At 35.6% G+C, this 16,302-nt stretch overlaps 2 protein-coding genes across 3 annotated transcripts; both read left to right on the forward strand.

Annotated features, from left to right (window-relative positions):
* LOC18781444 (katanin p60 ATPase-containing subunit A-like 2) lies at positions 6,539 to 11,655 on the forward strand. Of its 2 annotated transcripts, none has more exons than XM_020562012.1 (11): positions 6,539 to 6,916; positions 7,191 to 7,367; positions 7,473 to 7,531; positions 8,306 to 8,371; positions 8,512 to 8,619; positions 8,988 to 9,054; positions 9,378 to 9,462; positions 9,759 to 9,919; positions 10,064 to 10,165; positions 10,731 to 10,953; positions 11,291 to 11,655. In XM_020562012.1, exons 1-11 carry the CDS (start codon positions 6,878 to 6,880, stop codon positions 11,422 to 11,424), a joined length of 1,221 nt encoding a protein of 406 aa, XP_020417601.1. In that variant the 5' UTR covers positions 6,539 to 6,877; the 3' UTR covers positions 11,425 to 11,655. The 2 variants fall into 2 exon arrangements, with proteins under 2 accessions (XP_020417601.1, XP_020417602.1); XM_020562013.1 differs by having other exon boundaries at positions 6,541 to 6,916; positions 7,218 to 7,367.
* Positions 13,400 to 14,597, forward strand: LOC109948560 (40S ribosomal protein S28). The gene is made up of 2 exons (XM_020562014.1): positions 13,400 to 13,547; positions 14,168 to 14,597. Exon 2 carries the CDS (start codon positions 14,169 to 14,171, stop codon positions 14,364 to 14,366), a length of 198 nt encoding a protein of 65 aa, XP_020417603.1. The 5' UTR covers positions 13,400 to 13,547; position 14,168; the 3' UTR covers positions 14,367 to 14,597.

Here is a 16,302-nt window from a genome sequence, read left to right on the forward strand (position 1 = left end):
GACTTTAACCGAGACCGTATGTCATTTTTCCAAACCAATTTTTAGGTTCATTAAATCAATTTTTGCCATTTAACGCACATATATTATTTCTACACATTATTTTTTATAAAATAATGAATATTTAATTTCGAGACCTACTCACACACTAAAATTTTTATGCAAGTGGTGACTAGGATCTAGTCATTTGGAAGCAAAAGTAATGCTTTCCTATTTGTAAATTAGGTTTTTCATTTGTCCATAGTCTATGCCAATACTCGGAGCTCCGTTCCTTGCTGTGCCTGAGAGGCCACCCCAATCATTTGTTTAAGCAAATTAATTTATAGAAAGACTAATAAGAATCCATAAACATAATGGGGTTTATAAACCAAGTTCAAAGCTAAGTAAAAATCAAGATTAGAGAGAAGTAGTGGTCACTCACTGCTTGTCGTTGTCTCATCATGCATTGAGAGCCCATCCATAACTATCAACATGATATTGACACTATTATTTGATCGCTTGATGCGATGCATATTGTGCTGAAAACAGTGTGTAACTATTTGTTGAGAGATCCACACGTTCCACGATTTGGGGCAAAAGTGAGTAAGTTAAGGGATTGATAGGCATAGGTTTGGCCTCAAACCAAAACCCCATATACTTATGCTAAGGCTGTGTTTTTTTTTTTCACTGGCCTTCAGAGCTTAGAGTTTGTTACTACAACATGCATATTATTTTATTAGATTTTTTTTTCCTTTTTCTTTTTGGGGGTATGTGTTAATATACGGTAGAGAATAAAGAAGACGTGAGTCAATAATAAATGTGGAAATAAATTATTATCTACCGCCGAAGCTATAAGCCTCGGGAAAAATTAATATGTCAAACAACTATTTGAATGTATCATATCACGTACACCTGGATTGATTAGTTGTTCACGCTTGAGTTTGACAGTGGGAGATCAGACTAAACTTTTTCTTTTAACTTGAAAAAGTAGAAAAAGAAACTTAGTGCTCTTTTGTTTCCATTTATAGGAAAAAGGAGAGGCACGCCCCATAAAAGGATAATAGCAATGATTTAAACATAAATTCATGGGTTTTGGAGTCCCCACTTCCCCATACAAATAAGAAGAGATTCTCTAAGGAAGTGGTCTACACAGTTCTGCGGATATATACAAAGCCTTGTCACTCTCAGAGTCTCACTCTCATCTCAGCTACAAAACCCTACAAATTAACCAAGGTGATGACAAGGCCCCAAGGCCATTCCAAGCTCTGCGCATCTCATTATACATCACTATCGAACCCTTTTTTTTTTTTTTTTTCTCTCAGAATGCCATTTCAATCATTTCGAGTTCTCAACCAAAATGTGCCCGAAGCCAAAGCCGAAGCCAAAGGATTGCTCAAGTGCTAGCTAGTGATTTGGGCACTTCCATTTTTCATTATTAATTTGTCATCTTCGGGTAGATATTTCTTAGTTCCAATGCAACATTTTCATAATATTTCAAATACGTGCAATCATTTGCAAACAAAGTATAAATTAACCATGCTACCTTTTGTTCAATAATTGGTTAACTTGTATAACAAGTCAACATCCACCACAAATAAAAGCATATGCACTAGTACTATAAAGAAGCTTCGTACCATATGAAGTGAAAGAAAAAGACTGAAAAAGCTAGCTTATCCCTCAACATAAAAAAGTTGGGTTAGACAAATATCAGAAAGAAAATATCTCTCACGGGGAGAAATTCAAGATTCAAGACATGATCAAAATAGGATGCTCCTCACACAGAATAAGACCCACCATTACTCTATCCATTGGCGTCTTATCACCGATGACAATATGCAGCATTACCGACTTGACCCAGGGATAAAAAATTTAATTGAAGAAAAGCTTTTAAAATGTTTGAAATGACCTTTCGACTTGTTTGGTCGACATTTTGTCAGTTATAATATAACTGTGTACACTGCATATTTAATTAGTGTGATCAACAAATGTGAGATTGATCTTGGTTACTAAAAACATATTAATAAGAAAATTATGGCATCAATCTTAGCTAACAACCCTATAACCATTGACTTAAGGGATACAATTTGGTTTTGTTTCATGTCACAATGCCGTCATTGCTGTAATAGTTTTATCCATCGATCGATATATACTTATTTTTCGTTTCCGCCATTACAATATAAAATACACCGCATACATATAGTTACAGTTACATATGTAATGTGTATGTATATTGCCTAAATACACAGGATATTTGGAGTGCAGATGTGGTCACAACAATCCACTGCTGTAATGGCAAATTAAAACAAAAATAAATGAAAATATCTGGCGACGTATGCAAGGTCTGAAAAATTATTTAGACAAGACTTTTGATGGGTCAAGAAAACTTTGATGGTATTCTATATCGATATATATATATATATATATGTGATCTGTAAACTCCACGCATTATCTAGTAATGATTCAGCTTTGAGGGGACATTGAGTACTAAAAGTAGAATAGTTTTTTGTTGCCAAAATTAGACAACCCTTTAAATTTGTATGCTTTTTTCATCAATAATGCGTCAAAAGTTGGATATTCCTTGCAGAATTGCAGCCTTGCAGGTACATATAAACCCTAGCTTCTGAATACACCTTTAATATTAATTAATTACTGTTTGCTAAACTTAATCATTAACAATAATGATCTCTCCTTTCTCAGAAAAATTCGTATGGGGCAAAGTTATCATGTGTGGCATATTGTGATCGACTGGAATAGCAAAATAGTGTTATCTTCGTTCCATGTAAATATTTCTCCTCTCTCTAAATACACCTTTAATTAATTAATTACTGTTTGCGAAACTTAATCATCAACAATAATGATCTCCTTTCTAGCAACTACACATTTTTCTGGTAGGGTTATATGCTTTATATCATGTTCAAGTCAACATGTCTGTCTCTGTTTGAATTTTTTTTTCTTTTGTTTGTGCAAAATTACAGTGACAACCTAACAGCACCCCACTGCAAAAACCATCAAACAGGACTTTATTATTTGCAACAGTCAGTTGGATCCTGGAGAGTTGTGCTCCAAGTCTGACATCTCCTTCAAAATGATGACCAAGATGTACAGTGAATATCTGCCACAAATTTTGCCTCCTGTGTTTAAGTTTGTTTGGTTGCATAGAGATTGATAATGTGAAAGATAATTCAAGATTTTTATGTACAGAAAAATTTCCTGATGTGGTAAAAAAGAAGAATGTGATCACCACTCGATTAGTACAATAATTGAAGTTACTTAAAACAGAAAAATAAGAGTGCACTTTGAGCTCCTTTTTTCAATAGCTCTCTCTCTCTCTCTCTCTCTCTCTCTCTCTCTCTCTCTGTGTGATATAATATCTATCTGCCACTGCTATATCTCTGTGTCTCTCTTGGCACTCCGGAGGCCACACCTTTGCCTGTGAAAATAATACCTTCATTGACGCAGGGACGAAGCAATTGTAAAACAATTTGCATGGAAAGGAATGAAAACTATATATATCTGTCAAGAAACAAATCGCCACGCTGACCTACAAGCTTGAATGAAATCAGGTTTTGCTAAGATTTGAGGGTTACTTGTTTCTGAGAGGGCTAATTTGTAACGACGATTATCCAGGATAGTGTTATCTTGTCAGATTTGTATATCTAAAAAAGTACTTATGGACAAAATCAACTTGAGCCGACAGACAATTTGGTAAAATAGCATTCTCAGATATTTATTTATAGTGTGAGATTCTGTATCTATAAGAGGGTTTATTTTTTCTTTTATGGAACGAACATGTCGACGGACAGCTAATTCTTTCTTGCGAGAGTGGAGAAATAGTCACTCCCAATAGGATGCAATTCCCTAGGCCGACGGAAGCGGGCTCACATCACACACACATATACATACCTTTAAGGATCAAAAAGTAACTCTATACACACATATACATCATGACTCATGTGTAAGGAAGGAGTTCATGTTGGAGAATAATGCAAGCCCCACATAGAAATGTCATTTTCTTCTACCGACACAATGACCCCAACTGATAGATACCCATGTTATGCACACAACGCAGGACTTAGGAGCTTCCAAAACAGATACATCGTATTGGCTTCAGCAGGTTGCCATTTGGTGCTTAGGAGCTTTGCACCATTTTTTGAGTTGGTTCTTACGCAATACATTGCGCAATGCTTTGGCTTCCTTTAAACTACTTTAATGGATGGTGCTTATTTTCGTAGGCATGCAAACTTTTTGCGGCCAACCTTCTGTTGACCAAAATTAAAAATCAGGTACAAATAGCTTCTTCGCATTAAGGTTTTCTAGAAGTAGATTTTAGTTAGAAAGTGCTTTTTTCAATGTCTAAAGTCTCGTTTAGGAGAGTAATTTTAGATGTTTCTACCCAAAAGTGATTATAACTTATTCAAAATTACTTCCAAAAGAACCCTAAGACTTTATTCAACTTCTTGACTTTCTTCATTGGGGTAGGTTCGTCCATCTGTTTGGTCCATTTCTATGAAGTTTAAGTTTATTGTGAACTTAATAATCTAGCCGTGGGAAAAGAAAAATGATAAGTTTAGATTGGCCACTTTTGGTTTATATTGGGTGTCATTCAATTAAATTTGGTTGTTTCTTTTGGTTCCCCAAGTTCATTGAACACGTACACAATCTATCTAACTAATTTCTTTGAAAAAATAATTCATTTTTAATGCACATAGGGTGGCAAGCACTACAGTGGGAACAGGGGCGGAGGTACTCTAGGGCCTGAGGTGGCCCTGACCCCTCCACAATTTGTTCTCAACACAATAAAGCTTGGGTTTTAGTTCATATACTTAACAATGCGAACCATATAACCATTCTAATGGCCCCCCAATTTGCAATCCATAAATAACTTCATTTATAATTATATGTAAATTGTTTGTAGGCCCATTACACAACTGACATAAAAAAAAAAAGTAGTAATCCTCTAATAATCAAACCGATGAGCCAAGGGAATAGAAAATAGTTTGACAAAAAAAAAGGGGAATAAAAAATAAATAGTTTAAAGGGAAATGAGATTTTAACAGTAGACTTTTCGGTTTTGATACATGAAATTAAGTACAAAGTTCTAAAAAATGTCAATTTTTCTTATATATATATTATTGATGTAAGATTGATTTTTTTTTTTTCTTTCTATACTTGTATTGCGGTTCGGCCCCTCCACACATACAATCCTGGCTCCGCTACTGTTGACCAAACTCTCCCCTTTTTCCTCCACAAGTGTCTACCTAAACTCGATTTACGTAAGAAATAATCTTGAAGCAATCCAATATAATACTCTCCCCTCACCCTCTCTAGTGAATGACAAAAAAAAAACTTTATAATGTCTTTGTAAAAATAATTAACTTTCTAGATCTCTACCGCTAAAATACTTGTTTCATTCAAGTGACTTTTATTTTATTTTATTTTTTGTTGGGTCTTGTGGGATGGGCTTATTTTGTCTTGGGTTAGGAATCTGCTTGTAGTTGGGCTATGTTGTGGCTCAATAAGGAATATTACTGGCCCAATTATCATCTTTCTAGCTCAGTGAGGACTTCATATATAGACCTTAGGTGAGGTCCTATTTTTTAACCGTTAGATTAAACTAATAAATTTGATCAAATGGTTAAAAAATAAAACCTTACTTAAAGACCAAGACTATATATAAGATGCTCACTATAAATTCCGCACCCATAATGTATCATGGATTTGACTCTAGCCCATTAGTTTTTACCCATAGTCTAATGCACTTGAATCTCACTTTTTCCTATTTTGAATTATTAAAGAATATTTTGGCCCAAAAAAAAATTATTAAAGAAAATTAATTAAAAAAATGAGTTACGGTTATCTTGCTGTTATATTTCAAATCTTTTATAATAAAAAATTAATTGATGAGGGGCTTATTGTCTGAATTCCGAAAACAAACATCTGTGGTTTTTTTGCTGGTTTTGGAAATGAGGATATAGATAATGTTATGCTGGAATGGAGCAAAATCATGTTTGTAATGGAATAAAACCAAAAATAAGAAAGAAGTAGGAGAGGAAATTGATAAACTAACCAAGATTGGAAAAATTGTCATTCAACATAATTGATTTTGAGATTTCTTAACATTAATAGCATTTGTGGAGGGGAAAGGGGAGAGTTTATTTGGGTTGTTGTTAATTAATTTAGAAAAGTGGAAAGTTTGCTAGGTTAGAACAAGGGTAAATCAGGAAATTTTTTATTGAAGTATTGCTTCTCTCTCATAATAATGTCATCAAATAAATAAAAAATAAAAAATAAAAAATTAACTATAGTTAAATCCATGGACATGTGTCAACTTTTTAGAGAGATAGTGAGGGTACACCTAGGGTTAAAGTGGTGAGCAAAAATGCACCCGTTTGATTATAAGGTCGTGGATAGAGATAGTCGATGAAAGTCAACTTAATTAAAAGGAAGATATGTTTTAGGAAGAAAATCAAAGTAAATAAATTATTGATGGATGAATTAAGTTGTAAAAGTATAATTATTTTTAATTTTTTAAATATAAAAAGTATAATTAGCTAGAGTCTAGAGACTGTAGAGTGGCCATTTCTTTTTTTTCTTTTCTGGTAATATATAGAGTGGGCATTTTTGGTTCAGTAATAAATTAATAATAATGGTGGTGAATTATTTTCTTGCTCGGCCGGGGCCCAAATAATTTTCCAATTATGACTTTTTAAATTTGTTTGGCGAAGTTTTTCGATTTAATAATAAAATACAGAAATTACACATGTTTCTTGTTCGTTCTACCTATTTCTATAAGCTCATTGACAGCAAACAAGAGCGCTCAGAGAGAGAGTGAGAGGAATCTAACCAGTCTCTCTTCTCTTTTCAACTTTTCATTCTTCTCTGCTCCATATTTGTTTGAGCAATGGCCGAGGAGCCTGCACCCAGTCGCTGGTCCTTCCAGGTACTCATTACTTCTCTATCATTTTCTGTTTGATTTCTGAGAAAATGTTGGTGCTTGACGGAAACTATGAGTAGAGTAGCTGTAAGTTTTTCTGAGCTTGAACTTGAAACTGAAGGAGCCCTATTTCTATATTTGAGTATATGCTAGAATTCAAGTAGATTTGGTTTAAATTTTCTTGGTGAGGTTATTTAGTAGTTGCGATTCTTGATCTGATGGATAGGATTGAATCAAGAATTCTTGGGTTTATCTCAGCCAAAATTATGTGTATTTCTAGGATTTTAAATTGTTTTATGATGCCAAGTTTGGTAGAAAGAAAGTGGCGGAGCCGCAAAACGGGCAGTCCACTGATAAAGCTGTGAGTAATGGGAGTAGTTCGGGGGGGACTGCGAATGGGAATGGTCATGTTAAAAACACAGCTGACTTGGCCATCTATGAGCAATTTCAAAACCAGGTAGGTTTTGCATTGTGTCTTATCATGTGCTCAATTGGTGTTGACATCATTGCATGGATTTTGTATAGTGAGATTGATTCGTACTTCGGTTTTGTCTGTTGTTAGGATAGGAGCTCGGCACCTCACTCGAATGGAGGCTTATCTGATAGGCATGATCAGACACCGTATGGCTTCTCACTGTTTCTCATATTAATTTTCTTGTATTAGTTTTTATTACCTTTTGGCTGCATGAGTTCTAGTTAAGAAATCTTAGAGTGAGTAACTAAACATGGTCTCATATCTACTCGAGAGACTAAAAAAAGTTGGTACAAATAATATTTTAGCAAAGTTCTACTAACTAGGTACTTAGAGGCTAAAATGTGGGTGGGAGTACTATAGTTTGTCAGGCGTTGAAGTCTGCTGTATGTGTTACTGCATTACTGTGTGGTGCCCAAATGTGTCCTTAATGCTTCGTTAATTTAATATTCATGGTATCGCTTAAGTATGTGAAAGCATTAATACAAAAGATGAGCCTTATGTAACCAAGTCCCCCATTTTCTATTTTAAGGGCCTAAGCGTGACTAAACTTCATCCTTTAATATTTTCACATTTGTCATGTTATTGGCTATTTATTCCTTTAAGATATGCACTTAAGGAAAGATGCACAAGGTAAAATGCTTATTCAGGCTATGACAAAGTAAGAGATCTGATTTTAGCAAGGACAACTTATAAGGCTTCCAATATGCTTAGAAGTACAATTCAAGTGTTGGACTTAAGAAGTTTCTGATGATAACAGTTGAATTTATTTAGACTATTGGACGAATTCTTTCAAGGGCTGTATACTAAACTGATTACTAAGTACTTATGATACTTCCCATCTTATTTTCCTCTTGATGGAAGAATGCTTTTGGATGCCTACTTCTTTAAGAACCTACTGACATGTTTTATGAACTCCACAGGCAGAAGTCTCTGTTGCCGGCTTTTGAATCAGCAGAAATGCGTTCGTTAGCAGAGAGTTTAGCCAGGTATTTTTAACATAAAAGATTTCACCCAATGGAATACATGTAACTGTTATTGCATACATTTTGTCCGGTGGCCAAGGATAATTTCAGTTGCACCCTGAAAACTTCGTCACTTTTATTACCATGTATCACATCTTGTGCAGGGATATAGTTCGTGGGAATCCAGATGTTAAGTGGGAAAGCATCAAGGGCTTGGAGAATGCGAAACGTTTGCTTAAAGAAGCAGTGGTCATGCCAATTAAATATCCCAAGTAGGTCCAGTTAATGAGCACCTCATGTGCCACAATTTTGTACTCCACATTTATACATGCTTGTTCTTACATTTGTCTGTCTCCCTGTATTTTCCGTATTGAAAAAGTTTAACAAACTATTTGTGGAATTATAAATCGAGAAAGTGTTGTTGCTTGGTTTCTCTATTCTAGAACTTGAGATCTTTGGAAATAATTTCTTGGGTTTCTTCATGTTGATCCATATATGCAAGAATTTTTTCATACTGTTTCTGGCAGCTACTTTACAAGTTTTGATAAATTTTAGGGCAAGCAGATTGAATTGCTAAATGGTGAAGCTTTTAAAATGATGAAATATCATTCCCAGACCTGATCTTTCCTTTTCCCCCTAGGTACTTTACTGGTCTTTTGTCACCGTGGAAAGGTATTCTCCTCTTTGGCCCTCCAGGGACAGGAAAGGTTCGTAATTTTTCACCTCCTGTTGTTTGTTTATCTTCTCTTTTCTATATTTCCCTGCTTTGGTTATGTTTGGTTTTCCATTTCTGTGCCCAAGAAAGGTTTGGGGGGTTTTAGGTAGTTGATATTTTATTTATTAAAATCTGATTTCCTGCAACTTGGAGTTCTTAGCTTGTCTAGAAACATTACATGCTAAATTGCTCTTCCATGCAATGACGTTCTTGTGTCAAATTTACTTAGAAAGGAAGATGAATTCCCAGAATCCTGTATAGCTTCAATTATGTTTTACAATGATACTTAAAATAAGTTAACATCTGATGTTGCAGACAATGCTTGCAAAGGCCGTTGCAACAGAGTGCAAGACCACATTTTTCAACATTTCAGCCTCATCTGTTGTCAGTAAATGGCGTGGTATGTTGGAGTTGAGCAATTTTCTGAAGATCTTGTTTGTCTGTTTGTCATAAAATGGTTACTCAATGGGGAAAGTTTAGTAGGGTCCAAATTTGCCAACTCAGACGAAACTTAATAATAATGACCTAATTGTGCACCGGAAATTTATCTTCTTCTTCATATCCGTTCTTCAGTATTTTAATTAAAACAACTCCTGGTACCTGAGTTGAAAGTTGTTTTTTTATTAGGAAAGTTTTATTTTATTTTTGTAAATTTATGTTGGCTATTTCAATTTTAATGTTTGTATGACTTTTCAGGCGACTCAGAGAAGTTAGTGAAGGTGTTATTTGAGCTTGCTAGGCACCATGCACCATCAACCATATTTATTGATGAAATTGATGCAATTATTAGTCAACGTGGCGAAGGACGAAGTGAGCATGAAGCAAGTAGGCGTTTGAAGACGGAACTACTCATACAGGTGATGTTTGTTTTCTATGAGTGCTACTTTCTGTATTTTCTTGCTCATCACATGTTCCAATCATCAAAACCTCTGTTGCATATTCCAATTCTGAACATGTCAACTGTGCTTGTTCAAAAATTGATGACTTGTATTAGATTGCAGATGGATGGCTTGACGCGGACAAGTGAACTTGTTTTTGTTTTGGCTGCAACAAACCTTCCTTGGGAACTGGATGCAGCCATGCTTCGGCGTCTTGAGAAGCGAGTATCCTTTTGAAAAGTGAAATTTATGCTCAGTGATATGTGGTAATAAATCAATTATATCTGTCAATAGGAATTTACCCTAATCGAATGCTTTTGGCATGGATTCTAAATCAACTATATGGAAGCCTTGGAAGTCATAATTGCTGGCATATTATATAATACAAGTTGTGGCTACTTTAAAGGCCTTTATGCTTGTGAATGGATTACGATTACAATCTAATCTGTTACTTGATTGAGAAACATAGTTTGCAATCGTTAACAGAGCACTAGTTAGTTGAGTGCAGTGCTTATGGTTATAGTTTTGCAAACAAATTGCTATTGTTCAGTGTTTTGCATAGGATGCCAGGATACTCTTGATGTCTAAATAGATGTAGGATCATTATGTGGTTAGTTAGAAAACTTGATATTGGCCCTAGAACAGGGAAAGGTTAAACTACTCTCATCTGTTGGGCCTTGTTTATCTTCTAGCTAGGTATCAAAATATGAGGCAGCTTTTTACATGATCAAGTATATTTTGCATTCAGTTGTTTTATTTATCAGGTTCTCCATTGACCATGGAAAATTAGATTCTTGTGCCTCTGCCTGAACCAGAAGCAAGAAGATCCATGTTTGAGGAGCTCCTGCCACTGGAGCCTGACGAGGAGAAGCTTCCTTATGATTTGTTGGTTGAAAGGACAGAAGGATATTCAGGTTCAGATATTCGATTGGTATGCAAGGAGGCTGCCATGCAGCCTTTGAGACGGTTAATGTCATTCCTTGAAGACAAAGAGGAAATAGTTCCTGAGGATGGTATGCGACGCTTAATTATATGTTTCTTATAACATAAGATGGGAGAAGACTTTTACAATATTAAATTTTACTGCATCTCACAAAAGGGAAATTGTTACAAGGTGAGAAACATATAGGTTCATCTAGGGCTATGAGGCTTTCCTTAGGTGGTAAATACACGAGCGAGCCCATTCTATTATTCAACTAACTCAGTTGTTGCTCCCAGTGTTCAACAAAAATTGCATGCATATTAAGTTGATGTAAATTCCAACATTTGTGTCTCTTAAATCCTGCAATTTGTACAAAGTGGCCTTTGCTTAGAATGTAAGAGCTTATTCCAGGATGTTTTTGGTTGCAGAACTGCCTAAGGTTGGACCAATCAAACGCGAAGATATTGAGGCAGCTTTGAAGAACACAAGGCCATCTGCTCATCTCCAAGCTCATCGTTACGAGAAGTTCAATGCAGATTATGGTAGTCAAATACTCCAATGACGGCACATAACCTGTCCTTGTCCTGTATGGTTAGATTTCTTAGTTCTGGACATCGCTTAGATTACCATTGCCTATTGGACATCCAAGGGTTGTTCTGAGAAGTGTTATTTGCGTGAAACCGAATAAAAAGTTGGCTGTTTTCAGATGAAAATAGGTTGATTTGATTTGATTTAAACGATTCAGATTTGGTGTATGAAGAGAACAGGTTAGCCAGGACTGGCTTTATCTCTCTCTCTCTCTCTCTCTCTCTCTCTCTCTCTCTCTCTCTTTTGTGCTCCCTCAAATTTAATTTATTTATTTAGTTGATTTGATTTCATTCAGAATTTCAATGAAATTAACAAACAATTTCAATAATGACAACTGGTGAACTGATAAATATTCTATATTCTTATTTTGTGTTTTTAAGGTAATAATTCCACGTTATTCAGCTCTTCCTCATTTGCAATTGCACCAATTATTAGTATTCAACCAACAATTGCTTGAGAGAGTGGCCTTGAACGAGGAGATGGTGCAACAACAACACTAAACGACGTCGTCTTTGGCCTTATTGAGTTCAATTGAGAGAGCGGTATTAAACGAGATGATGTAAAAATAAGGCTTTTTATCACGAATAGTTCTTCAGGTTTGCCAAATTATCGTCTTTCTTTCTTAACCTTTTTTTTGTGACACTAATGGTCCTTAAGGTTACACCATGCACATCAAAATGGTCCTTACCATTAGCTTTCATGAATCTTTCTGTTAAAATGCTGATGTGGCATTTATATAGGGCACACATCCAATAATATATTAATAAAATATTTTTAAGTATTTAAAAACTAAAAAATTTAATAAAATAATATTAAAAAAAAGAAAGAAAAATTGAACTCCCCAAATCGCACAGATTTGAGAGAGAGAGAGAGGAAAAAAAAATTAACACGAATGACTAACCAGAGAATTGAAGAAAAAAAAAAAAACGAAGTAATCACAACAGCCAGCGCCACCCCCATCCTCTGAGCCCTGACACCCCACACCCATCCCTGTGGCACCTCCCTTCCGGCACCCTTCTCTTTCTCTCTGTATTACATCTGGGTTGGGTGTGCTCTCTGTCTCAAACCCCGCTCCTCTCTCTCTTCCCTCGAAAAAGCACAGTCCCAGCCCCTCTCTCTGTCCCCTATGCGACACAGCCCAACAGTGGATCTCCCCCCTTCACCAGATCCATGGGTGTCTTGATATGTATCTGATATTTGACTTCGAGCCTTTTAATTTGAATAAAATTTCAAATTCTAGCTAATTGGTTTGATAATACTGGACATTTGTTTTGAAATTTGCATTTTGAATTGTCTATCTTGGCATCTTGAAAGGTGATGTTGCTGCCCTTTTTTCTTGTCTTTCTTTTTGGTAATATTTGCTGCCCAATTTTAATCTCTGCTGAAGTTGGGTAAGTTGAAAATGAAAGCGGCAACTCGACCGACTCAACTCGTGGTAATCTGGGCGAGGTGGAGTTTGGTTGTATTGGAGAGGAGAGTGGCGGTGGCGTTGGGTTTGCGCTGGATCGGAAGGTTGTCAGTCGGAGGAAGGTAGGATGGGGGTTGGCTGGGTGGGATCATGGGAGGTGGCTGGTGGTAGAACTGGCAGGTCATTTGTTTTTTTTTTTTTTTTCGTTTTTCAAAGTGTTAATATTTATTTTCAAAAAAAGTTTATTTTTATTTTTAATATAATATTATACCTTTTATTTAAAGTCACATGGCTTTATTCTATTGGATGGGTGGTTTCATATATGTGCCACGTCAACATTTTGACAGAAAATTTAACAGAAGCTAACGGAAGAACCATTTTGATGTGTATAGGGTGACCTTAAGGACCATTAGTGTCAAGAAAAAAGGTTAAGGACGAAAGACGATAATTTTGCAAACTTCAGGGACCATTGATGATAAAAAGCTTAAAAATAATGTACGTCGTCGTCTTGGGCTTTGAATAAGCGATCCATAAAAATATAAGGAGAAAGAAAAAAAAGAAATCACTATAAAGTAAAAACCTTTCAGAACCCTACTCCCCTCCTCGACGCAGCCGCCATTACCATCTCCTCTTTCCCTCTCCCTCTTCCATTGAAGAAGGCTGTGACTGTGAGACTCTCTCTACCAAAGGTGAATGCTCCCCTCTTCTCCAAATACTCAATCTTCAAAAGTCTTATTTCCTATCTCTTTTTGCATTTTCATTTATTTTTGGTTGAACGATTTATTCTCTGCGACTTTCAATCTCTGTTTGCGTTTTTGGCTGGATGATTTACTCAACACAACCTATTATATGTTGTTTTTAGACCTTAAATATGAGATAAGAAAAGGGTTCTGATCGCTTTCATGGCTATATGGGTCAGAGAGATTTATGCAGAACGAAAAAAAAGTTGTAACTTTTGGTTTTGTTTTTGTTCATGTACTTTACAAAAAAATCGGGAGACTTCCTATCAGATAGGATATTGAGACTCTGGAAATATTGTTTATAATGGGTAGCAGTGCCCTGTTTGTTCTGGGTTTTTTTTTGGAAAATGACATGAAATTGTGACACCCAATTGATTTCTTTGCTCTGTTTTTTGTATTTATAACTTGTGTTCCATTTATAATCGTAATGCTTGATGAAACTGTCTGGTCCATTGATTCGCCAAGTCCGGCATGGCTTGACATTGTTGCTTTCCATTTTACCACCCTTGTGCCCGGCGGGTACTAGTAGGGTGTTCTCTATCTAATTTTACTTTCACTTTTGCTTGAAGAATGGACTCCACTGTGAAGCATGCTGTGGTTGTGAAAGTTATGGGTCGGACTGGATCTCGTGGGCAGGTGACTCAAGTAAGAGTCAAGTTTTTGGATGACCAGAATCGGTTCATCATGAGGAATGTGAAGGGACCAGTGAGGGAGGGGGATATCCTTACCTTGCTCGAGTCTGAGAGGGAAGCTAGAAGGTTGCGTTGATCTGAGATGGTCTCGTTTGTTGATGCTTGAACTTCAAAGTTTTGGTTACTTGCAAGCAACCGTTAATTACTTTTTAAGTTTATCAGTAGCATCGTAGACTTGATTGTGTGATGAGATTTCTTTGTGGAATCTTTCGGAACTTATGTAGGTTTTGTTTGAACAAGTAACAAATATTCCTGCTTGCTGTGTCAAACCTTTACTCTCCTTCTTGCCTGATCTCTTTGGTATTGAGCTACAAAGACTCTTGTTTCAATGTGCAAATCCTTTCCCAAATCTTGTTGATGTAAAGGAGCGCTGATGATAATCTTTTTGTCCTGACGATTAAACATTTGAAGCAATTCAATCAACAAAGAAGAGGCCGAAATTTGGATAGAACTCAACTCACATATAAAAATATACCATAAACTCAATAACTAGTTTTAGGATAATGGACGGGAAGCACTCAGAAAATACACAACACTTACTTTGATCCATCCTATGGTATAGATATGGAACAAGGAATTTGGCCCTTGTTTGCATTCTCATCTATCTGCAGTTTTTTACATGATCAAGTATATTGAGCATCCACAAGACTTGTAGCTCGAGTGGTTAAGAACATTCATCTATGCACCCAAGATCATAAGTTTGATTCTCCTCGCTAATATCACCTGTGTATGTTGATTAATCGTGTTCTCCATCCATTGACCATGAAAAATTAGAACTTATGCCTCGGCCTGAACCAGAAGCAAGAAATGCCATGTTTGAGGAGCTCCTGACAGTAGAGCCTGATTAGGAGAAGCTTTCTTACGATTTGTTGCTGGAAAGGCTGCAGAAGGATATTCAGTTTCAGATATTCGATTCCTCGAAGACAAATAAGAGGATAATAAAGTCGGAGTTCAAAAACACAAAAATGCCAAAAATTTACATATCAGAACTCACCACCACTGGCACTGAGTGAGATTGATCCATAATCACCACCACACCAGGTGACAATCCAAGTCCTGTGCCACAAAAATCCACATATAAATTTAAAAACAAATTCCATGGAGACTATAGAAGATCCATAGGAATGAGAATTTAAATTCTTTCCAATACTTCTCATTCTAATGATTTCCAGCTATTAGCCCATTGGGCAAAAATTAAAAAAAAAAGGATTTTATTTATAACAAATAACACGGGTTTGACCCATAAATTCAACAACAAAAAATAGGATGTCAATGAACTCGAGGTCAATCCTTCTTCTAAAGCATTTTCAACTAATGAAGTCACAGTCCTTTTACACTAAAGGAGGCTCAATAAACGATATTTCATGTTGGTGTATTAATCTAGTGCTTTTGAAGTCAGTTTGAAAAGTTAAATACAATTAAGAGATTCCCAACCCACGCTTTAACAAATGCACCCTCTAAAGAAAACCTAGGTTTTATGCCTTACTATTTCCCATGTTTTATATCAATAGCCTCTCCACACGCGCTTCCAGGCCTGCATGAGGCTTTTTAAAAAAAAATTAAATTTATTTTAGAATTATAAAAGATAATGGGTAATTGTGTTCCATAAAAATAGAATCTTTTATCTGATTTTTCTTTTAATTTTTTTTCAATGTGAAAAAGAGTGAATTTACCATATTATCCTCATTTAATTAATAATTTCAATTCTTAATATTTGCATTAACCAAAGGTATTTTCTGGTATTTTGAATGTTTTACCATTCTCTACCTTTTACTTTATATATATATATTATGGTACTTTATCATTTATATGTCCTTTTATTTTTGCACTATTTATGTATAAATTTATAATTTATAATACAAAATAATTATAAATAAATAAAACGCCTAGTCGATTACTCCTCCAGGCGCTAGGCACGTGCCTGCCGCGCAGCTATTTTTAGAACATTGGTCAATTGACACAATATTCAATTAGTTACAACTTACAACGTCGTCGAGTGTACAGAAACGACA

The sequence above is a fragment of the Prunus persica genome, chromosome G4 (genome assembly GCF_000346465.2).
Source record: "Prunus persica cultivar Lovell chromosome G4, Prunus_persica_NCBIv2, whole genome shotgun sequence".
Taxonomy (NCBI): domain Eukaryota; kingdom Viridiplantae; phylum Streptophyta; class Magnoliopsida; order Rosales; family Rosaceae; genus Prunus; species Prunus persica.